The 25,078-nt window shown below is 40.7% G+C and overlaps 2 protein-coding genes across 3 annotated transcripts; one reads left to right on the forward strand and one right to left on the reverse strand.

Moving 5' to 3' along the window:
- The first annotated feature begins 2,583 nt into the window (after positions 1-2,583).
- Positions 2,584-4,969, forward strand: LOC147853448 (uncharacterized). The gene has a single exon (XM_087332092.1). The coding sequence runs from the start codon at positions 3,334-3,336 to the stop codon at positions 4,801-4,803; it is 1,470 nt and encodes a 489-aa protein (XP_087188218.1). The 5' UTR covers positions 2,584-3,333; the 3' UTR covers positions 4,804-4,969.
- Positions 4,970-8,626: 3,657 nt separating this feature from the next.
- On the reverse strand, positions 8,627-19,187 carry LOC147853449 (protein ACCUMULATION AND REPLICATION OF CHLOROPLASTS 6, chloroplastic-like). Of its 2 annotated transcripts, none has more exons than XM_087332120.1 (7): positions 18,849-19,187; positions 18,065-18,279; positions 12,857-13,087; positions 12,558-12,782; positions 10,123-11,332; positions 9,501-9,634; positions 8,627-9,140 (listed from the first exon to the last, which is right to left on the reverse strand). In XM_087332120.1, exons 1-7 carry the CDS (start codon positions 19,003-19,005, stop codon positions 8,850-8,852), a joined length of 2,463 nt encoding a protein of 820 aa, XP_087188246.1. In that variant the 5' UTR covers positions 19,006-19,187; the 3' UTR covers positions 8,627-8,849. The 2 variants fall into 2 exon arrangements, with proteins under 2 accessions (XP_087188246.1, XP_087188245.1); XM_087332119.1 differs by having other exon boundaries at positions 18,065-18,282.
- Between the last annotated feature and the right edge of the window lie 5,891 nt (positions 19,188-25,078).

Below are 25,078 nucleotides of genomic sequence, written 5' to 3' on the forward strand. Positions count from 1 at the left end.
GTTATCTATGAGAAAGAAAAAGGCTATAAGAAAGAGGCCACATTTTTTAAGTCTTCAAGCTCAACCATTTTAATATCCATGAGAAAGATAAATGTTATCACAAAGAGGCCATATTTTTTAATAGCGACGAACTAATATATGCACATGTGCATGTAATGGATTGTTGTGCATACACCTTATTACAATGTTGTAACTTGTAAACTAAGCACAAGCTGGTGGGAATTTCATCTAGAGATTACAATTTCCACAAAGATAAACATGTGAAGGTAGCTTTCCACAAAAAAAAACCACAATCATCGTGTTAGATGAGATGCAAATTGTTACTTGTTCTCCCAATACTTTAAAAGAATGTTATTCTCTTAGCCATAACATGTTTTGCAAGGATACAAAGTTCCTATTGAGTCAATTTGCTTTAGTAGTTGTCAAGTGGGATTGATGCAATGGGCATTAAGCACAATGCACGTGACATATTTTTCCTAACTTCCCAGTTGTTAGTAAACAGGCCCAGATAACATTTATAAGAAGAGTTGTACACACAAACATCAAAACCTCCGCAAAGATAAACACGACGCTCAAGAAAAGGATCAGGTCATCTTCACTGTTATGATGAAGTTCATGTTTTTTTCGAAGTGATTTTTAATGTCCAACATGTTTTGGGATGGAGACGTAGAATTGGATGGGAGTTCTCTTGCTTTAGTAGGTATCAACAGGGAGTAATTGCAATGAAAGCTTTGTTGGTCAATATTTAATAGTGAGATGGCTAGTAAAGAGCCCCATATAGCATTTATAGGCGTTGATATAGTTACATATATACAAACATATTACAACTTGGGGCAAGGGTAGATGGGATTATGGACCAAACTCTCAAAAATTACCATGGAACACAAATTAAAGTAAAATTACCAAGCAAGCGTGTCTCGTGTTCTCTCGATGCTATTAAAAGGGATTGCTTTCAACCTCTTCACTTGTCGCACCATGTCTTGGGATGGAGAGATATATTTCTAGTGATATCACTCGCTTTACTAAATGTCAAGTGGGGGGGGGGGGGGGGCGATGCACTGGGTATCGAGCACAATGCACGTGGCAACATCAATTAAAAAAGGTTTAAATTATATCCCATACTCACCCCCATTCTTCTCCTTTTGGTTAAAGAGTCATGTGGACTATAATTATGATATATTCAATATTCATCGTGCTTTTCGATCCACCCCCACCCCCTCCTCCAAAAACAATAGTTTCCCGTTGATGGCAAAAGATGCGATGTTGATATTGAACGCTGCTTTGTTGGTGTGGCTGATAATCGTGGTAAAATTAAGACACGACTCGATCGCGAGCTACGAAACGAAAGTCATTGATCATTAATTGGTGAGCGAGAACCCGGGGGGGGGGGGGGGGGCTTCATGGAGCCATAACGAGACATGCACGTTTGCTAATGGTAATCGCCACCGATGGGCGGATGGATGGGTCCGGTGGACATGAACAAGACACGTTTGCTAATTGGGAACAGGCCGACAGCCGAGAAGACTCGAGCCCGGGAAGATCGGGCCCCTGGGGGGGAGAGGGTTTCACAGGCACGTGTGAACCCACCCTTATGAAGGAGGTATTCTGCAAGCGTCAAACTAAAACAGAAACAGGAAAAAGCTAATTAAGCACTCCTCTCTCTCTCTCTCTCTCTCTCAGTCTCTCCACGAATTCTCTCTCTTCACACACACACACTCTCTCAAGGGCTTCCCTCTCTCTCTCTCTCTCTCTCTCCACGGATTCTCTCTCTTCACACACACACACACACACATTCTCAAGGGCTTCCCTCCCTCTCTCTCTCTCTCTGTCTCTCTCCACGGATTCTCTCTCTTCACACACACACACACACTCTCAAGGGCTTCCCTCCCTCTCTCTCTCTCTCTCAGTCCCTCTCCACGGATTCTCTCTCTTCACACACACACTCTGAAGGGCCTCTCTCTCTCTCACACACACACACACGCTCTGTCTATTTCAAGAGCTTCTCTCTCTCTCACACACACACACTCTGTTTTTCTCTCTCTACACACACACACACACTCTGTTTTTCTCTCTCTACACACACACACGCTCTGTTTTTCTCTCTCTACACGCACACACACAATGTTGTCTCTGTCTCTCTCAAGCAATTCTCTCTCTACACGCACACGCACTCTCTCTCTAAGGGATTCTGTGTATACATACATATTACACACACACACACGCACGCACGCTCCATTCTCTCTGTCTGTGTCTCTCTGTGTATTTCTGCTGTTTTTCCTCTTTAGATCTGAGAAACAGTGTACTTTCCGAACAGACTCTCGTCTCTGGGGCGTGGGGGAGGGCCAGGCCTCACTTGCCTCTCAGATCTCCGTCGTATAAGTAGCAGCAGCAGCACCTCTGTGTCTCTCTCAACAAACTATCTGTTCTGTCTGTGCAAGAATTAAAAGCCATATCCATATTTTGGCTGGGCCCATCAGTCATATGCTTCCTCTCCTCAAAACATATAGATCAGAAAAATCAACCAATCTCTCTCCCCCATCTCCATCTCAGTGGGCCCTCTCTGTCTCTTCCTCAGAAAACTAATTCTCTGCGCCCCCCCCCCCCCCTGATGATTAGAGAAGATCTGCGGGCTCAAGGAAGCAACAACATAATCTGCGAAAATTTTGGGGGGGTTAATCTCTGCAATTCCTGATTAGTGAAGCGTAAATATGTCGTGGGATAATTAATCCTGATGATTACAGAAGATTTGTGGGCTAATAACTCTGCAAACTGACGATTAGTGAAGGTGTGTGGGCAGCTAACCACTTTGTGCAACTGATTGATTAGTGAAGGTTTTCTATTCTGCAACCGATTGATTTGTGAAGATCTGAAGGCTAACAATCTGATGTCACTGATGGTTAGTGAAGATTTGTGAGCTAATTACTCTGCAACTGATGATTAGTAAAAATCTGTGGGGTAATTGCTCTCTGCAGCTGATTGATTAGTGAATAAATCTTCCGTGAATCAGGTTCAATCAGAGACCATACTTTTTGGTGGAGCATTCTTTGATCTATTCCACTCCATTACAGACTCGGTGCAGAAATTTGAAGGATTGAAAAAAACGAAGAGCCGAAAATTAAGATAAAATTGCACAACACATCAGAGATTTTGTGAAGAAATTCGAGGAATTCAACCGGGGAAATTTTGTTTGTGTAAAAATTGATTCCCTGTGAATAGATTGTGGCAGGGCATCAACTCAAAGAAAGTACTTCAGTTTGGGCAAAAGAAAAATTCAATAAGTTGTTTGCTCCTATGATGAAGCTTCCTGGTTAGATAGATTCCAATTCAAATTGGATGGATCATAATTGGAGCCAGTCACTGGCAAACACATCAGTGGAGTCAGAAACCAGGTATAATACTTCGATGGCGGAGCAATCGACACGCATTGCAATGTCGGGGCCCGGATATAATGGCAAAGAGGAGGAGGAGGAGGAGGAGGAAGAGGAAGAAGAAGAAGAAGAAGAAGAAGAAAGATCACAAGGACATACAAATGTTTCTCACCCATCTTCGATGGCAGCCATACTTGCCGGTGCAGGGAGCAGTGGGCGGAATGATGGAGGAAAGGCAGCTGAAATGGACACTACGAAAACAATGTCGGTGGCTGGAACTGGCGGTGGTGGCAATCTGTCGGTGGCCAAGAAGCCGCCGCCCAAACGTTCTTCGACCAAAGATCGGCACCGGAAGGTGGACGGACGAGGCAGACGTATCCGGATGCCCGCCATGTGCGCGGCCCGGGTTTTCCAGCTCACCAGAGAGCTCGGCCACAAGTCCGATGGCGAGACGATCGAATGGCTCCTCCGGCAGGCGGAGCCTGCCGTCATCGCCCACACCGGCACAGGCACGATCCCTGCATCAGCCATGGTCACCTCGGGGAGCACACCCTCTAAAAACCCTAACCCTAACCCTAGCTCCAACCCCAATCCCAACCCCAACCCCAACTCCAGCTCCAACTCCAACCCTAACCCTAACCCTAACCTAAATCATAGCCCGAGCCCCAATCCTAACCTGAATCATAACGCTAATCCCAACCCTAACCTAAATCATAACCCTAACTCTCACAATAAAGGTTCGACAATGGCTTTGCCGCCGTCGTTGTGGGCGAGTGCGCCGGGCACCGTGTGGATGCTGCCATACGTGCCCGATCCACATCATCAGCACCCGCTCGACTCCTCAGTAGCCTCTCACATCATGACACCTGGCAGCCTCGAGCATCATAACATGTGGGCAGCAGCGTCGTCGCCGGCCATGATGCTGCCACGTCAGCAGATGCACCACGTGGCGGCGCTCCCGTCAATGCTCATGCAGCCATCGGCCTCGTCGTACGTCGCATTCCGGCAACCGGCCGAGGAAGGGCATCTAGGCACGCTCGATGCGTTAAACGCATACGGGCACGGGCACGGGCACGGGCACGGACAAGGACACGGACATGGGCACGAACATGGACATGGACGTTCGGGATTACCCGTGGACTACCCACGTCAGCTGCCGCATCATTCTCCGACCAATGAGGGGGCCCGTGAGCATGCGTGGGGCCGGTCGGGTTTACATATGGATGAACCGGCGCGTCAGCTAGGACATCGGTCCCCGACCAATGAGGGTAGTTGCGAGCATGCGGGTTGGGCACGGTTGGGACTACATGCGGACGATTCATGCCAGTTGCCACGCAAGTCACCTGCTAACGATAGAGACGGTGGGGAGCGTGATAGCGGGGACCACCCGACCGCGACCCCTGCTGCTGCTGCAGAGACAATGAGCTCTCCCTAGCTTTTCCCACTAGATGTGTATGTCTTTCTATTTGCTTCTTTCTCTCCATTCATACTTTCTCATATTATATATTGAGGCAACACCAATAATGCACACACCATTTCAGATGTACAAAGGCAAGTGACTTTGCATTGCATTGATGTCTAAAGGAAGGAAGGTGTTAATATTTCATGAATTCTTACGTTTGGTTTGGAAAATTAGGATGCTCATATATCTAGCGGATAGATAGATAGATGATATATGTAGTTGTGATGGATGAAGTATAAAAGAACTACCCCTCCCCCACCTTTTGTTTACTTTACTTTGTTGTACGTGTTAGCATCTCTCTTTCTCTATTCATTTGACTTGGAAGTTGGCACTCTAAATGTGGATACATACATAGTTAGTGTACATGGGAGTGAAACAACTAAAAGAAGGTGCAATGAAACATTTGTTACCAAGGGTCACACACCCTTCTAGATATGCCAACAAAGTTTTTTTCTTTATCTTTCTTTTTTTCGCTTGGGTTTTCGGGAGGCTGGGTTCTGCCTTATTGTAGTTTGTCAAACCACATGGGTCAAACCATGTGGTGTCAGTCACTTACTTTTTTAGGTTGTTTCCACCAAGTCAAGAAGTTGTGGAGTAAAATCTTAATTCCATATACCACCCATTCTCTATCTTTGCACGCCGCCCTTTCCAAGGTAAGAAACTTTGCATTTCATCTTAATATTGTATACAATCCATTCTCACCTTATTGTTCTTTCTCAAACTATAAAACACCACTTGATTTTTACACCATTATACGCTAGTTTACACTTTGCTGTAATTGCATATATGACCCATTCCAAGTAAACAATGTTGTAGAAAATTATTGATAGAGAAACCCCCAAGGCACGAAGGACCATATCCTATTTCATTATGTAAGATAAAGCCTCAGTATACATATTGCCCTTTAACAACATGTATGACCGCGTCTTGATCACATCACACTTTCATCGTGTAATTTAAAGTCCTAGTACGGCCTTACACTTTATCATTGTAACAATGTTACTTATAGCCCTTTCCTTTACACTCGGCATGGCTACAATGATATATACATCACCTCATTCTTACATCACATCATAATTCCATTATATAAATTAAAGTCTTGGTACACCCTTACACAATCGTTGTAACAAAGCTACTTATAGCCTTTTCTTCCTCGCTTGGCCACATCGATATATACATCACATCATTCTTACATCAACAAGAAATTCACATTGTTTACCTATGTGTTCCGACGATAGCTATGCTCCATATGTGTTGGACTATCTATGACTTGGACAAAGTTCTCTAGGTTTAAGGCAACATTTACATGAGTCAATTGGAAAATTACAATCAAAAGGGATGAACATTGTCCATTGTTGAAATTCAAACATGCACACTTGGATACTTTGCCGATAGTTTGAAAGAGAGAGGCAATTAGTGCTTGTGAAGCTTTGAGAGTGAATATCATAGTGAAGAAATCTACAAGTGTGAGGCTACAAATGCTCCTTGGTCATCTTTACTCATGTCACATGTTCATGAACATTCCAACTTACCGCATGTACATTAGCCCAACCAAGGATACAATACATACTACTTGATGCTTGCGCTTTTGACAAACCTATCATGACACAAGTACGAGAGAGCATGTAAATAGACACTAGCTTTATAAAGAACCTACTCTTACACAAGCATACAAATAGATCTATACAAAACTTAAATCACTTTATTGGTAGGTCAAATAATGCCAATGAAATGTAGTAACTTGAAAGCAATGCTAACACACGAAGTCCATTGCGTGATTTGTTAAAAAGCAAGGATGTTTGTAGAAGAAACATACAAATGAATTGATCTCAAGAGGCAAAGATGAAGAAGAATCAACAAATCTTGTTATCTATATTAGAGGTTGTAATTGGCCCATGAAGTGATGGTAAATGCAAGTGTGAAAACCTAGAAAGGACAAAACCACTCACGTAAAATGAAGATGAGTGGCAAAGCCGGAAGGGGATTGGGGGTACTTCAAATATTCAAATTCTACACTTATAGACCTGACAACTTCACAAGAACAGATGATGCCCCCAGTTATGTGCACATCACATTTTAAGTTGATTTTTAAATGTTCGAATCAAGGAGATGATATCCTTTCAAGTATAACTTTTTCTTTATATTTGAATTGGAAGTATATGCCATTATGTGCAACCAACCTTATTTTAACTTGTGGTTGCATTATGTGCCCTCTATTTATTATTGCACTCCATTCACTTTCATGTTATGAGGAGAAAAAAGTAGTTTTGGTTTAACACCCATAAATGTATAATGTATTCACTGTTGCATTCTTTAATAACACCGTCATTATCATTATTGGATTTTTACATATTCGATAGGGAAACATGTTACCTTTCCAAACTAGCATGTGCAACAAGCTTTCCCCATTGCTATTAAGATATTGTTCATGTCAAGTTAAAAGCATTATCTAGACACTATCATTGCGAGCTGAATAAAAGCTCTCCATTCTTCAATGATATTACTCAGTTTTTATATTTTACATCACATTAAGTCGTGACAAATGAAGTTCGTAGCAAGAAAACAACAAATCAATGAACAATAAATATGTCGCAAAACACTTAAATGTACTATTTTTCATGTACAGTAAACATAATATTACTATCCAATATTCTTAGATTTTCCTTCACTACCATTATAAAAATCACTAGATAACCATTCGGTAAATCCCTCATGTCAAATTGTCAATCACAACTTTGAAAAATGCTCAAAAACACCATCACCAATTCATCTTCTTAAATAATGGTAACAAATTAACAAGATCACGTCATGCCAATATTAATCTCTTAGCAATAATTTGTTCATTGGGGGTATCAAGCAATTGGAATCAGACGACCGTGGTATACATTATGAATGAGGATTGATTGACATGATGCAAATACATGCAGCTCTCATGATTCAAATATCACTACCATGCTAATCAAAAGGACTTTCTTGCTAAATCTATGTGGAAGCAATACATGTTAAAAATCATACATCTCCATTGTTAATATATCATTCCCATCATAACCATAAGGAATATTACTAGGAGATTTGTCACTATTGGTTTCTGGAAGCATTACAATGTGCAAGGTTTTGTTAGATACCATAAATTAAATAATCCAACATTTGAGCACTTATAATAAATTATAGAGTAAGCACATCACTACATTTACCTATTAGTTGGACACAAAAATGAACACATTTCAACATAAAATGGGAATAGAAGTCTTAGGATTTTGCAATGAGCTAAGACTTAGGAATAGTAGCCCTAAAAAATGCTGATATATTAATATTCTCAAACTACTAATTCTCTAGACATTTGCTGTCTACAAATGTTGAACTTAACTTCATTCTGATAGAGGCAATATACACTACTAAAGGCTTTTTAAAGTAAAGGAATCATCAAAATGGTTGTTAGTCATAGATACCTTGCCAGGGTTATCTAGGTCAAGAAGAAATGTTTTGGCTACCAATGGCAAAAAGGATACTCGTGATTATCATGCTTGTAACCTTACGTAGCAAATTTAAGAATTTTGTTAGTTTCAACGAGTTATTCAGTCCACTGGTTTTGAGCATTGCACAAAGTCAATTGCTTTTTAAAACCAGCATGCCATATGAAGCATACATAACATATACACGAAAACATATCAAATTGTTAAACATGTGTTATCATGACACTTATCATATGAAAACCAACAATGTTTTGTTCTAGATCTGGAAAATTGAGGCAGAACAAGCATAAAATATCAATTCTTTGGTTATCAAAGCACATTAAAACGTGAAAAATGAGGTTCACTTCGGAAAACATGATTACAATTTCGAAGAGATCATGGTAAATTTGATTTTTGTATCAATGGCTATGTTACAACTACAGAACTTGTTTGCTGAATACTGACACAATGATGCAAGAAGAAAAACATCAAAAGCAACGAATTCAAGCCTCTTGCAACAACTCAAAAACTTATCAATATATAAGCATATAAACATCAACGCTTTTATCATGACCGCAAGACAGCACCAGATGTGATTTTCCAGCTCTTATCATTTGACGTAAGTTCATATCGAGTGGTGTATGCGCTTTCGTATGAGTCTATAACTTCACGTTTTTCTGCATCATACAAATTCGCTGCCTCACTTAGAGTTGCTTCAACTATGGCCTTCTGACCATCTGTGCTTATCGTCACACTCTCTATATTAAGATCAGCCAGTTTGTATTCCCAATACCACCCATTCTTGGACACATCCCTCGCACGCTCACACCAGCTCTTCAGCATTTGTCCATCCAAAACCTTCCCAAATTTCAAAAGAAACAAAACATTAGCATGTAGGAACAATGTGGTCACACAGGATTGCTTTTAAACATATAACCTCAATATCATAATGAGGAACAAAACATTCACCAAATTTTGTATAATTTTAGCGAAAGCAAATCATGTCTCTTTTTCTAGGATGAATATAGGTGGCTCACTTTTAGTTATATGGAACTGCTATTTTGCTAGAGTATATGTATTTACCATGTAATCGAAACTTAATGTTTTCCTTAGTAGCTTATATAATGAAGTCACGCTCATTGACCAAATTGCTTTTTTGTGCATGCATCTTCTTGAATTACAAATTTCATTGAAGATTCAAAGAATGGCATAAATTACCTCGGAAAGTTTTTCAACAGCATGATCTTGACCAAGAGCATGAGCCTTGGCAGTTTGCCATTTCTCAACAAGCTGTTCTGCGAGCTGTGCATTCATTTTTGGAGTGATTTGATTTTTTTTAACTGTAACTCGACCTGTTAAGAAAATACTAGCCACCATTATGTCAGAAATTTGGAGCACATGCTAAATAACCATCATCATCTAAATCATAGTTGTACAAAAATGAGTACATTCAGAATATGGATCAGAATACTCTCAAGTATTGTACATGTATTCTATGTTTTAGAGCTGTCATTTTATAATATGTTACGTATTCTAAGAATACAATGTATTCTACGCATTCTTCATATTTAAAAGGTATTTAAAATTTCTAAAATGCTAAAAAAGTTTAATTTAATTATTATTATTTTTAAAAAGTTTAAAATTGATAAGTATCTAACATATTTTATCTGGAGAATATATATTCTGAGTATTTTAAAGAAGCTAGAATATTTAGAACACATATTCTCTGGATATTGTATGCTAAGTATTCTACAACAATGATCTAAATCAAGTGGGAAAATTTGAACACAAAACCCAGAGCTTAAGTATCATTAATGATGTGTTTTGCTGGATTCTTTACCTGCAATCTTACTAGACATTGTTTTTTTCTCATGCTTAAATATAGTGTTTCTCATAAAATAGATCTTCCAGCCAGCAAAAGCTAGAGCCCCAAACAAAGCTGTGATTCCTACAATTTGAATAACAGAATTTCTTGATGTTCTTGTATATTCCGTGTCTTCTGCTACTTTATGATCATCTGAAGAAAAATGTAGACCACTTTTTCTCTCTGTATTAACTGGAATAGATGGATTGTATGGGGACAAATAGTCCTTATTCTGCTCATGTTTGATATCAGTGATAACCGGGGATTCAACATTGTTTTTCTGCCGTTGCACTCCAACTTTACCTAGTGGAAAAACTTTCTGCAAAGTCTCCTTCATGCTATCAAGAGCAGCACCTGCCCCAGCTCCTAATTGCACAATCGCCGCTGCAGCTGCTAGTGGTGACTCACCTTTCTCTAGCTTCTCCAGATAATTCAGTACACTGGAATCATCATAGTAATCTCGCAATTTGACATGCAATTGATCTGTTTCACGGAAACTTGGGAAAACCACCTCCCTAAGCCAACTTTCCAACAGTTTGCAAAGGCCAGGTAGATAAACATCTTCATCAGTTCCATAGGAATTTGCAATAACAAAATCAGTCACAGCAGGTTCGCGATATGGAGAGTTTATATCATCCAACCCTAGCCATGCACGGCAGTCATCAAGCTCGCCCAACAGAAGTTGACACATTGCTCTCTCAAATGCAAAGTCAAGTTGTTGATCTGTTGAAGCATTTGACCCACCCACTGCAAATGCATTAGAAGATGCATTTGTTTGTTGAAGTTGAAGGAATAAATTATCTGCTTCCTTGATAAGGTATGGTTTCTTTGAAGAAAAACCTTCAGCAACATGTGCAAGAGCAACAGAGTAAACCTCCGAACTCTCTGCTGGAATGTTGCTTGGAGTGGAAGTAAATAACGCTACTTGCTCAGCAGCTGTCATATGAGTAAATGCTTCTTTCATATAGTCCTCTCGCGTGTACCCAGGTATATGTGCAAAAGCGCCACCTTCACCAACAGCCCACAAAATGCTTTGTAATCCTTGTAAGCCTTCTTCTCGCTTCCCTCTATGCTCCTTATCAAGTGGAAATGCAAGAAGTTCTAAGACACAATGGGGATTTAATTTCTGCAATGTTTCATCTATTTGTTCCTGCAAGGCTGGAGCTAGGCTACTGCCACCTTCCTCCTACATAAAAGTAATGGCAGGTTATTGGCACGAAGTATTAATTTAGAAAAGCATGTATTATTTGTTCCTGCAAGGCTGGAGCTAGGCTACTGCCACCTTCCTCCTACATAAAAGTAATGGCAGGTTATTGGCACGAAGTATTAATTTAGAAAAGCATGTATTATTTGTTCCTGCAAGGCTGGAGCTAGGCTACTGCCACCTTCCTCCTACATAAAAGTAATGGCAGGTTATTGGCACTAAGTATTAATTTAGAAATGCAAACTCTATTCGAGAAATAACCTGGATGAATCTGTATTTCTTTACAAAGTTTTTCTATCTTCCATTTCTTATTTCAAAGTAGTTTGAAATCACATTTTTGACATCCATTCATGCTTTGACTGTCTTTACAAATGCACATGCAAATGAACCTATAATTCAATAACTATTCCATATCTACTGTTCACATTCTTGACAAGTGGTCTCTAATTACATTCCTTATCCAATCAATCCGCTTCAATAATCAGTCCCAACCTTCAAATCAAACCTACAAATTTGTCCTGCCAAGTAAAGAATGACATTCTAGACTCTAGACTGGCATATCGTAGTAAGATGAATTTGTAATGATACCGGAGGTCATTTTATAGGATCTTCCATGCTCAATAGACTTCATAAAGCATGTTTTGGGCTTGATTTTGTATATGAATTATATGCTAGGAATAAGCCTTCATTGAAACTAAAGTGCAGCCCCCATAGATTTGGTGGGCAAGTTGCAAACATCAGAATGAACTAGATCAAGCAGATTAGGCTTACAAGAGACACCAGAGTAGTAGGAAATCTTTACTTGCTCACCTTATTGGCACTCATTACAAAAATCAAATTTTGGGCCTTTAAATCTTAGTGGAGCATGAAAGAACTAGCCATTAGAGTACTGAATGCTCATATGACATTCTTAAGTTCATACTTCTTTTCAATGAGCCTATACAACGAGGAAACTAACATCTACAAACATATGTAAAACTATGTAAACATTTCTTCTCAACAAGCCTATTCAAGGAGGAAACTAACATCTACAAACATATATAAAACTATGTTCACAGTAGTCTGTATGCAACAATTAACTGATGAAGTTTTGAAATTCCATTTTTTAATTAAATGTTTGAGGTTTCCCCAACTAAAGATATATTTCAACTCATCTTCAAGGCAATTATAGCGTTTCATCACAAGTTTTATGCTGTTTCTTTCTTACCTCAAGAAGCTTCAGTGCTCTTTCAAGAAGTTCACAACTATGCACAATTGCAGGGGGTGTCTCTGCCATTGCCTCTCGAGAAAGCTCTACATATGACAAAGCCATTGCTAATACAAGATCACGCTGGAAAAACTTTCCAAGTCGTTCTCGTAGCAAATCCTCTCCAACTTGCAAGACGACCTCCATCTCCCCAATTTCATGAAGTAAGCATAATGCTCCAGGTACCTGAAATAATGTTATGATGACAATTGCTATGTGCCTAAAAAGTTGGAGTCTCTAAATAAAAAAAGGAATTCTACCTTGCTCAGAGGAACGGCTACCATTATTGTTTTGTTTTCATCAGTTATAAGGCCTTCATTGTACTCCCCACGCAATTCTGGATCTGCTAGAGTCTCGCATGCTCCTTTGAGAATTTCTTGGCGAGAAATCAACGCCTCTTGACTAAAACCTTCCTTTGGTAGATTCTTTATGCGGGACTCGTAAGCTCTGACAATTGCATCTGCAAGAAAGTGTGTGTCTGCCCCAAGCACCTGTCAGACTAAAAATCATAAGATCATGGTCTTATACATTGCATCAGTAAAGAAGAATGGCGTTTACTCACATGTTCTCAACAGAATATGTTCCAAAGATATTATCAATGTGACTGGAAACCATGTTTACCACAACTTATCATTCTTTTCTTAAGATTTTGTTTCTATTCTTCAAAACTAAACACCATATACTGTTCAATCTGAAGAACGTTATGTATGTCACTGGCCTGTTTTCTATTGTTGCCTCTTCAGCCAAGGAGTTGGCTCACTACATAAGGTAATGGGATATGACAACCAACAGTGTTTGGGGCTATGCTTGCTAGAACTCAAGAGACACTAGGAGCAGTTGTTCTGGCTAGAACAATTGGAGCAAAACAAGGATGCCCACTTTCACCCATACTGGCTAACACAAGGATGAGGTACAACATTACATAGAGAGATTTGGCAGTTTGGGAGCATGCCCAGCAGGTATAACCATACAAATATTACTGTATTCTAATGATATTGTGCTGATATCTGACAGTCCGTAGGGACTACAAAGACATCTAAAAGCCTTAAAAAAGTATTTTGTATGAACAAAGGTTTGTTGGTAAATATAGATAAAACTCAAGTGATGGTGTTTAACACCATTGAAGAATGGGTAATAAAATCAGAACCAGAATCCCCATCTAAACATGACCAAAAAGGAAAAGCTTAAGCGATCCAAACTGAGATGGAACAGCCCCAGAACATCTCTTGGCTGTGAGATGGCCCACTATAAAGCAGTTTTTACACACATTGGAGGATGGATTCATCATCAGGCCCTCTTATATGGACATACATCTATCCTATGTGCTGGCTAGTGTGATAGGGTAGTTGCAAACTTTTTCCCATCAGTTTGAGATTGATCTACACAAATATGCACAAATACCTCTAGAAGAAAAAAATTGCCAATTGTGTCATCAGGGAGTGCATTATGAAGAATGCCATGTTTGCCATTGTACTGTTTTTTATGAAATGAGAGGGAGATGTCATTGCCTCTTTAAGCAAAGCTTAGGCCTAATACACAAGGTAAGGAAATATGAGGACCAACGGTGCCTGGGTCTTTCTTGCTAGAACTCAAGAGACACATAGAGGAGTTGTTGAAGGACAATAATACAACTACACAAGCTCATTGATAAAGAACTATCACAACATCCTTTCGCCCCATTGCTCCTACTCATGCTACAAATCAATCAAGGGCTACACAAGGGGGCTCCCGACCAGGACCTTGCAAAGGGTTACAATGGATCAGACAATAGCATGCATGTAGGCGTTGCCTTGGGGAATACGATCTCACCACCCTTGTCACTGACAGATAAAGACCATTATCTTCTGCCATCGCAAGTGGTTTTGTTACTTCAGAGATCTCTCTATTTTGGATTGACCTATGTTACACATCTTTTGAGGAATAAGGACTATATCTGATGTGAGAATCTTACATGTATAGAAAATGTGATTCTGTAGTCATTGTTATTTTTGTTTATTTATTTACTTCATTACATTTATGTTGTTTTGTTGTTCTTGAAGATGAGGATGAAAACTAACAGTAGCAATAGGATGTAGATGGAGATAAGATTAGCAATAGGATTAAGAAAGAGATAAAAATAGCAATATGATTAAACGAAAGAAAATATAGGAGATTTCATTGACATTAACCCTTTCATTGATTTCCTAAATCCCTTAATTGCACTCTGCACAAACAACCTAAAACCTGCTTGCCTGTGCCATCTCTCTCTTCTCTCCACCTGGCTTGTCTAAGCTCACCACCTTCTTCAAACCGGTATCAAAGCCTTCAGATTTCCTCATGTGTAAAAGGTTTTATACAGAGTTTAACAGTCTAGGTTCATAGCTGAACCTGACTCCAATGTCAAGTGGAAGATAGCATTTATGCAAGAGAATCTGTGGGAAATTGCTGGAATTTGTCATAGTAGGTTTTGTCATCCGCTAGAATCTACAAGTCTGCATGCAGCAAATCAGGCATTTCTGTTCCAGTTTATTTTGATTCTTTACCATTGTGGAATGTATACAGAAACTGTTGTAAAAACATAAGCAGAGAATTTCACTTTAGATTTTCCCCAAATTGATTTCAGGAGTCCAGGCAAAGGTCCTTGTCATTATTGGTGCCATGTTGACAATACAGAATGCTCTCACACTTGAATTGTGAACTTGGATATATCTTTTCATGTGATGCCTATCAACAGGTCATGGCAATGTTTTCTTGGCTGTTGTATGATAGCCAAGTGCTTTTATCGAATTATGACAGATATGTATTCGGTATATATGGGACATCTAGATGTGCATGAATATAGCATTGTGTTCAATGGTAGTTCTTGGAAATTGACTGAAGATTTTATTCTTGTTGTCATGGACAGCAAGAGAGGCAGTCTGTTGCTTGCATGAATAAACTTTGCTTTGAAAATTTATTGTTGTTGCAAAGGTATATTGACATCTGGAACTTTGGCACAAAAGGCTTGGTCATATGGGCCAAAAAAGCCTAGATATCACCATCCGGTTGCCAAGGGCCAAAAACTACATTTTTGTAATGATCGCCAACATGGAAAGCAAGTGAGGAATTCTCATTGCTCTGATATGACTCAGAAGCAGAATTTCCTTGACCTTGTTCATTCTGATGCCTATCAATTCAATGAAAGGTGCTTTTTACTCTCTTTTGTTTGTGATTACTCAAGACTTACTTGCTGAAAATTAAGACCAAACACTTGTTGAAAAGTAAAAGTGATACATCATTGTTGCGTTTCAGAAATTTACGAGTAGCTAAAAAGGTAGAATATTGAAATGACAGCATCCGAACATTGTTGGGGAGTGCACAAGTGCTGAAGCTCAGAAATTTTGGGATCCTCATGATATAAAGAGGGATTTAACAGCCTCATATAGTCCCTCTTCCGATGGTGTGGTTGAACATTATGGCAAGAATCTATGTGAGGAAGTGACATGCATGCTTCACATTTTGAGAAGCTGCTATAAAAACCACAAGTCATATTTGCAATAGCTCTCCTCATAGAACATTAAAAATGGACATCCCTGAAGAGGTTCGGTCTAGCAAACTTGCTTTATACGACTACTTAGGTGCATTTGGTTGGCATGCCTATCGTATACATTAGTCAAGATTTGCAAAATAAGATTGATAGTAAGTCTATTAAAAGCACTTCCATGGGATATGATGATGACGATGAAATGGGCTATAGATTTTGGTTGACCAGTTTATGGCAGAAGTATGCAGTTAATATGTTTTTATTGGGGCAAAGCTACTCAGAGATAATGTTGCCTCAAAAGATGACTGCAAAATAGTCTAATTTCAGTACATACGGTCACCCATAAGCACACAAACAGATTCATGATGCACCACAAAGGGCTGAAAATAGCATTGAACTTGTGGTAATTGTGCCAGAACATGTTGGACAGCCATTGAATTCACCTGATGATAATAAAACACCTGTAGAACATGATCAACACATGGCTGTAAATGATGGACAGCAGTTCCAAAAGAATGATCACGTGGTTCTTTGTGACAGCAGTTCCAAAAGAACAAATGTTTAACTTGAAGATAGTTTAGCTCTATAGGTGCAAAGGTCTGAATCTCTAGATGTGATATACGTGTTGGATATTGAATGTGTATTATGCATCCACATTCAGCCCTTGTAAAGCCTATTGAGAGATATTGACAATAATTGGATGGTTTAGCATGGCGCTTTGTGTGCACATCATGTGGCAACATGTGAATTACATGCAAAAAGTCTTTTGAGAGGTACATATAGTCTCTCAAGAAAATTGTAAGAGGAGAAGAAAAAGGAAAATTGATCAACAGGTTCAAGAAGAGCTAAAGAATCTATAATTGTAAGTTATATTTGAGTTTTTGAATCTTTAGGGTTACAATTTCACTACTCTATTGTACATTTACAGCTATTAATAATCTAAGTAATCTCTTGATTTTCCAAAACCATCCATCTGTTTCTCAAATTCTATTATCTCTCTTTCTCACTCCCAATTCCTCTCAATCTATCTATTTCATTTTCTTTCTCACTGATCACGAACTTTACAATAAAGGGTACATTTAAATTGCAGAGATTCTGTGAATGAGACATGGCTGGTGATGTGGATACCAGTAAATCCATTAGGGGCAACACTTATACATTGGCAAGTGGTCCTATTTTTACAATCCTCCCGATTTCAGAAAATAGTTGCACTATCTACAAAGAGGTTGAATATATTTCAGCCACTCATGGAGGATGGTGAGACAGAAACTGTGAAAGCGATATACTATTCGATCTCTACTGGGATTACAGCTAGAACTGGGTAGAGTGCCATATGTCTAGCTAATAATGCTACATTTCATTCATGTACAAAACACATTGATGCAAGGTACCACTTCATCAGGGACATACTCGAGGATGAGCTGATCTCTTAGATCAATATCAACACATCCCAAAATCCTGCAGATTCTCTTACTCTCAATGGGTGATTACCAAGGGATTACTCCCCATCCAATTACACTTTTTGCTATATCCTACAATGTAAAGTCCTGTGCAGCCCCCAGCTCCCTGACATTGTCTTTTGCCAATGGTTTGTGCCACATCGACATGGAGGTTCAATCAAGCACACAATTTTTGTGCCACATCTGGTTGGATTTTCCTCTTGGCAAACCATCCAAACCTAGACAATTTTATTCCACATGTACATGGACAAGGAACAATCCCCCCTATAGTGTACACGGCTAATGTTTTGTGCCACATCAGCATGGGGTTTCATTGATTTTGGTTCACATCCAAGATAGATTTTCATTGAGCACACAATTCTAATATACCGTACATGAAAACTGGGAATCCGAAGGCTTCCCCATTTCATACAAAGTAAACTTGGAAACTTATGGAGATGCATATGAAAAACATAAAAACAAAGAAAAAAATGGATTTATAAATAAGGGAAGAAAGCTAGAAAAACCTGATAGTAATCCAACGGAAGAGAGACTGCTCGTTCTGTTAGGGCCGGGAAAGATGATGCAAGTGCACCACTAGTTTTCCCATTTCTATTCACTTGCGAAATGGCCTCAGTAAGGTCTTCGATATTGGGCTCATTCGAAACATAGAGGTCATGAGAGAGACGGTCTGTCCATTTCGCTGCTTTGCAAGTGTAATCAAAGTTTCTTCTTCTTCTTTCTTCTGAACGTAAAGAAAACCAATATTATGAAAAGGAAAGGAGAAAAACTCTGAAACATGCTCAATTTTCTATGTATTATGAAAATACCCTGCATTTTCATTCTTTCCTAAATGCCCAGACTTTTTGATCGAAAACCCAAAAGAACAAGCAATCATTTGGTCAATTCTTCCCCTTTTTCTCGATTATATGACTATTTGAGAAATTAAAGCGTCAATTCATTTTTCTCTTCAGGAGGGTGACCAAGGGTATTTGGGAAATAACGAACCCTCAGGGACATTTGGTGAAATAAAGCAAATGTGAAGAAGTATTTCAGAGTTTTTTTCCAAAGAAAAACCATAGATATTGACACCAATAGAAGATGTATGTGAAATGAAATGATTTGTTGGCGGTCATTTAAGGGTTTAAAACGCATATAAAGTATAAACATAGTAATAATTAACAAATACGATATAAAAGGAAATCCTTAAGTTGATATTCATGATATGCGATCAAAAAAAATAAGGAAAAAAAGACTAGAGATATGGAAAGAAAACTCCCATGTTTTGCAATAAAGAAGCAGACACCTTACCTTGAAACAAACGCTTTCTTGAAGAACAAGAAGAACAGGAAGAACAGGAAAAAGGCGAATGTGTATTTCCAGCTAAAGCTCTGAATTTTCTGTTGAAAAACGGTGAGAAAACTTCTGGTGCAAGTACCAAAACCTCGGATTTATATGCAATATTCATATTTTTCACAATAGAAACGATACATAGGATTCTGCAAAATCAAAAACCCTAAACCCGAACCCAACGGATACAGGTAAAATCTTAAGCCCTAAACCTGATGGATGCAGGTAAGTTCTTCAACCCAAAAGCCTAAAATCTAAAACCTAAAATCGTAAGACAAAAGCCTAAAATCTAAAACCTAAGCCAACAGATAACCCTATCACAACAAGAACGGAAGCTTTCCATAGCCTTCCTTCGACAGTGTAAAGACTATTTATAAATATAACCCTAGCAATTTTGATCAATATCCAAAATACCCCTGGCTGTGCTCATATAGAATAATCCTTTATATACCCTTGATTAGAGTCGTGTCGAGACAAGTTGAAGACGATAATCGTGTGTAAATTTGTGATTAGACATATCATTAAGAAAATTCGATAAGCAATAAAGAGTGCGAGATATATTTGGTAGTTTGTCTCCATTAATTAGGAATAACATGCTAGTCAACAAAATAATCATAATTGGGAATAACATGCTAGCTTAATATGTCTCCATTAATTTTAATCATCAAAATTAAATCAAGTAATTGGCTTCTAACGTAAAGCAAAGGGAGCAATGTCGCAAACTAAGATTCCAATTATCTCAATTGGGTCACTCGTTTGAAATTTAACTTAAAAAATTAGTGATTAAATATTGTAATTATCGTTGTCACGTAAACACACATGCATGCGTTGATACAATTGGATTGGGCAGGGGACCTGTTGAGATATCAAGCTAAACTAGATTTAGTTAGTCAACACACGTAACTTAGTAGTTACCTAGATAAAATCTAATTAGTGTCTTGACCTTAAACCCTTAAATAGGTTTTTATGCTTTAGTGGGATACATTGTAGATCCTCCACTCCCATGTTCATTTAATATAGGACTTACACCTTTGTACCTATATTCTACTCACACATGTGCACCTTTGCACATGAGATGTATAATGTATGTACATATATATATGTACCTCATTGTGGGTATTTTTTGTATTTGATGATGCTTTTTTTTTTTCCAAAAAAAACATCTACTTCCATTAGTTAAGAATGTACAAAGGAATCATTTACAACTCATATCTTACAAGACATCTTGCATGTCAAAGGAAAACAATGTGAAGATGAAACAACATAATAAAAAAACAACATTTTTTGTATTTGATGATGCTTTTTAATATAGTTAATCATCCCCTGTCTTGTCTCGTTGTTCATGAGTGTTCTTTCTCTTTTCCTCTCACACTCTCACATACATGCACACACATCACATAATCTTTCGCTGCTTAATCACATAATTAGGTACTAATTAACCCGTGCTTAATAACCTAATTCTTAACAGGACCTAAACCAAGAGGGACATGATGTTCTGTGAGAAGACCTTCAAACCCTTATGTGGATTGTCTGGTGTAATTTCCCTCTTAGTGAATTTGCAGTATTAGGGTTGAAGATTTGAGTCTAGGAAAACCTAGACTCAAGGAAGCTTAGGCTTCACCTGAGGAGTGCAATGTACAATGAGTACTTAACAAACATTTGTTTCAAAGACTCATAAAGTTCCAAGTTATTCGCTATGAAAACTTGTTTCTTGTGCGATTAATCAAAAGATATAGCAAATTCCAAATTGACCATGATTTACCACCATTTCTTTGTTTTGCCATTGCACACATTTAGCTATCTAGAGTTTGAGGGTGATGACAACTCATGACGCCATATTCACACCACATTGTCTGCAACTCGTGGTTTCATACAACACTAATGTATTGCCATAGAACATTGTTGTCTACAAACCCTATAAACAAATGTGTTTAATTCCAAATTTAATATTAGTCGTTAGTCATAACACTGAATCACACGATGTCACAAAAACTAGAAGGATGTGTCCTAGGAATATGGCTATATGTTAGGAATTGACGCTTTCAAACCTTCACCTCTCGGCCACAACCGAGGAAACACGGATCAATGCAGCAGTAAATCGAAAAACACAGAGAGAGAGACTCGAATGCACAGGGTTTAGCGTGAAAACCCTAGACGAGAAAAACCACGGGAGTGAAAAATACTCCAACTATCACTATACGCAGGGAATGTACAATGGCGAGCTGCAAGGCGACGACCTTGAGCTCGCTGTCCTCGCCACAGACGGCGGTATTACACAGAGGCGTCTACCTCTTCCTTTATCTCTCTCTCTCTCGCTCTCTCTCTCGGCTGCTCTCACTTCGCTCCCTCTAAGTGGAAAACAGAAAAATGAGCAGCAACATACAGCAGTTTGCCCTAAGTCATATTTATACACATATGACTTTCGGGCTATTTACAAATATAGCCTCAAGGGCCCTTGGCAAACATATTCACACATATGTCCCCGCATCTGGATCTCTCTCCGGGTACATTCGTCATCCGGCTCCGTAACCGGGGTCTTCATCATCCGGCTTCGTAGCCGGGTCTTTATCCGGCTTCATGCCGGGTACTCTTCATCCGGCTTCATGCCGGGTACTCTTCATCCTCTGGTTCCGTAACCGTAACCGGGCTTGCCGTCATTCATTTCCGGACATCCCATCCGGAGGGACCGAAATCCCAACAAACTCCCCCTTCACTTCGGCATGGGATGTCTTTCCAGTCCGATCCTCTTCCGGCATGCATCCAGCTTGTCGGGTGTGAGAACCTTGGTCAGCATATCCAACCCGTTCTCGTCCGTGTGGATCTTCGTCAGCACGAACTCCTTGTCTTCTATCCTTTCCCGGATCCAGTGATATCTTCGCTGGATGTGCTTCGTCCGGGAGTGATAGGCCGCGTTCTTCGCAAGGTGGATGGCACTCTGACTGTCGCAGTAGAGTCGGTACTCCTCCTGCCGGATACCGAGCTCTCTAATGAAGTCCTTCATCCATATTATTTCCTTGCCGGCTTCAACAGCCGCCATGTACTCCGCCTCCGTGGTTGACAACGCAACCGTCTTTTGCAGCCTCGACTGCCACGAAACAGCTCCCCCTGCATACGTCATCACATACCCTGATGTGGACCGGCTGGTATCTGCATCAGCCGACATATCCGAATCGGTGAAGCCGTCGAGTTCGGGCTTACCGGAGCCGAATCGGAGGCACACGTTTGCCGTGCCCTTCAGGTATCGGAGTATCCACTTGACCGCGTTCCAGTGCTCTTTGCCGGGATTGCTCATGTACCGGCTCACCACTCCGACTGCATATCCTATGTCCGGTCTTGTACACACCATTGCGTACATCAAGCTTCCGACGGCAGAGGCATATGGTACTTTCATCATGTCCTCCTTATCAGCCTTTGTCTTGGGGCTTTGCTTGCTGGACAACTTGCAGTTTGCCGGGAGGGTTGACCCGACCGGTCTTGCTTCCGACATGTTGAACCGTTGAAGCACCTTTGTCACGTACTTCTCCTGTGACAGCCACAACTGCTTCTTCCTCCGGTCCCGGATGATGTGCATCCCTAATATTTGCCTCGCCGGACCCAAGTCCTTCATTGAGAAGGTTCGGTGAAGAGCCTTCTTCAGCATCCGTATCTTGACCTGGTCCCGTCCGACGATCAACATGTCGTCCACGTACAAGAGGAGTATTAGAAAGTCTCCTCCTTCGAACTTCTTCACAAACACGCAGTGATCGGACTGCGTTTTGTGGTACCCTTCGTCGGTCATGAAGGAGTCGAACTTCCGGTACCACTGCCGGGGAGCCTGCTTCAGTCCGTAAAGGCTCTTCTTCAACCGGCATACCAGGTGCTCCTTCCCTTTCTTCTCGAATCCTTCCGGTTGCTGCATGTAGATCTCTTCTTCGAGGTCACCGTGAAGGAATGCCGTCTTCACGTCCATCTGTTCTACCTCGAGGTCCATGCTTGCCGCTATGCTCAGCACCGTCCGGATGGAGGTCATCTTCACTACCGGGGCAAATATCTCATCGAAGTCGACGCCCTTCTTCTGCTGGAACCCCTTCACCACGATTCTGGCTTTGTATCTCGGGGGGTTTCCGGCATCTCCCGGTTTCAGCTTGAACACCCACTTGTTTCGAAGTGCCCGCTTTCCTTTTGGCAACTCCACAAGTTCATATGTGTGGTTCTCATGTAGGGAATCCATCTCCTCCTGCATGGCACTTAACCACCTGCGGCTATGGGTGTCAAGCTTTGCATCTTCGAAACTCTCCGGCTCCCCCTCGTCGGTTAGCAGCATGTGCTCTGGTTCCGGAAATCTCCGGGGGGCCCTTCTCTCTCTTAGAGGATATCTCCATTCCGGAGCTTCGGTAACCGGCTCCTCCGTTTCCTCTTCATCCGAATCCATTTCGGGATCGGGGCCGGTTCCGGTATCAGTTTCATCTTCCTCGGCCGGTTCTGTTTCTTCACCGTCTTCGGCCGGATCCTCGAGTGCTAACCGGTCCCTTGCCGGTCGGGACTGCTCTTCGTAGAGTTGATTCTCACCGGTCGACTTGGAGCTCTTCATCTTCTTCTCCGACTCCCAGTCGGCGAGTGTCTTGTCCTCCATGAAGACTCCTGAATATCTTCTTGTCGACCGGGTCCCATACTCGGTAGCCGAACTCATCGTTGCCGTAACCGAGGAATATGCATGGCCGGGTCTTTGGATCTAGCTTTCCTCTCCGGTCCTTTGCCACATGCACATATACTAGACACCCGAACACCTTCAGATGCCGGTAGGACACTTCCTTACCGGTCCACACTCTCTGCGGCGTGTCTCCGTCCAAAGGTACTGAGGGTGATCTGTTTATCACGTATGTCGCCGTCGACATTGCCTCAGCCCAAAACCCCTTGGGTAATTTCGCATGCGCCAGCATACTCCGGACCCTCTCCATTATGGTCCGGTTCATCCTCTCGGCCAGCCCGTTCAGTTCCGGCGTCTTCGGCACAGTAAACTCGAGCCGGATTCCCATCGAACGGTGTCGTGACGATTTTCGGCTACGGTGTGAAACCGAGTGAGACGAATAAACCAAGGATGTGCAACATTGCACATGCACTTAGCAAATAAACCTAGCCTAGTGGCACTTGAGTTCATACAGAGGGGTGCAAGCAAGGATTGAACCTTGCACCTCTAACATACAAGATAATTGCCTTACCACTAGGACAACTATCATATAGTGTAGATTGTATGTATTTCCTTTTCATATACAAATTATAGACGAAACAACCATAGAAAACCATGTGCACAAAACCATGGTTTTAAACCCATGGTTTGTGCATGACATAAGCAAAACCGTGTGCACAAAACCATGGTTTTAGCCCATGGTTTTGTGCATGTCACGAGCATGGAAAGACCTATAAAAGCCTCTAGTTGGGCTTGTGTAAGGGGGGCTCAATATGTGATATCACCAACACCATTATCATCAATATAATTATATTTGTCTTTATCTTCTTCATTATTTTCTACTTCTCAAGTGTACAATCTTTCTTCTTCTCAAGTGAACAAATTCCGTCTAATCTTACATTGATCGTCATCTCTTCGATAATTCCGCGAACATCCTCCCCAGTCCAAGACCCCGGTGGTCGCTCGAGTAGCACACGCACGCGCGAATCTTCGCGACATCATTTGGTGAACCCGACGTGAAGAGCAGCAGGGGAGGACGAAGATGGATGTCGAATATCTCATGGAGGCAATGTCAAGAAGGATGATGGAGTTTCTGAGAGAAGAGAAAAGAAGAAATGAAGCCCAACAAGCCGTCGACAAAGTAGTCGAACGAATGAGCTATTTCAATGGTGCCGAAGTCCAAAGTTTCCTAAAAGTCTACAATGCGGAGATGGATTCAAGAGGTGTGGACAAAGCTATGAGGCTAGAGTACTTTTGTCGGGTGGTGTCTCAACCGATCTTCAAACATGTAACAGAGCTTCTAGAAGCTCATGATTCGTGGGCGACTTTCGAGAAGGCTCTATTGGAGGAATATGACTATGAGAGACTAAAGGGACAAGATCGACGCAACTTCGACCAATGGGTGACATCAGCGAAGACCCACCAAGGCGCGACACAAGCATTCGTAGACTTCGAGCATCATTTTTCTCAATTGTCGGAGCGGGAACAAAGATTGGTGGGGGTCGATAAGGTCCTTATGTTCGTG

Source organism: Azolla caroliniana, unplaced genomic scaffold, assembly GCF_043228905.1.
Source record: "Azolla caroliniana isolate FFs.n. ecotype wild unplaced genomic scaffold, voAzoCaro1.0.p SCAF_16, whole genome shotgun sequence".
Taxonomy (NCBI): Eukaryota; Viridiplantae; Streptophyta; class Polypodiopsida; order Salviniales; family Salviniaceae; genus Azolla; species Azolla caroliniana.

Excerpts from the sequence above, each read along its gene's own strand:
- LOC147853448 (XM_087332092.1), top strand. The coding sequence starts at position 3,334 with ATGGATCATAATTGGAGCCAGTCACTGGCAAACACATCAGTGGAGTCA.
- LOC147853449 (XM_087332119.1), bottom strand. The coding sequence starts at position 19,005 with ATGAATATTGCATATAAATCCGAGGTTTTGGTACTTGCACCAGAAGTT. Across the intron at positions 11,333-12,557 it reads GAGCACTGAAGCTTCTTGAG|GAGGAAGGTGGCAGTAGCCT; the intron begins GTAAGAAAGAAA and ends ACTTTTATGTAG. Across the intron at positions 9,141-9,500 it reads CTGTTGAAAAACTTTCCGAG|GTTTTGGATGGACAAATGCT; the intron begins GTAATTTATGCC and ends AAATTTGGGAAG.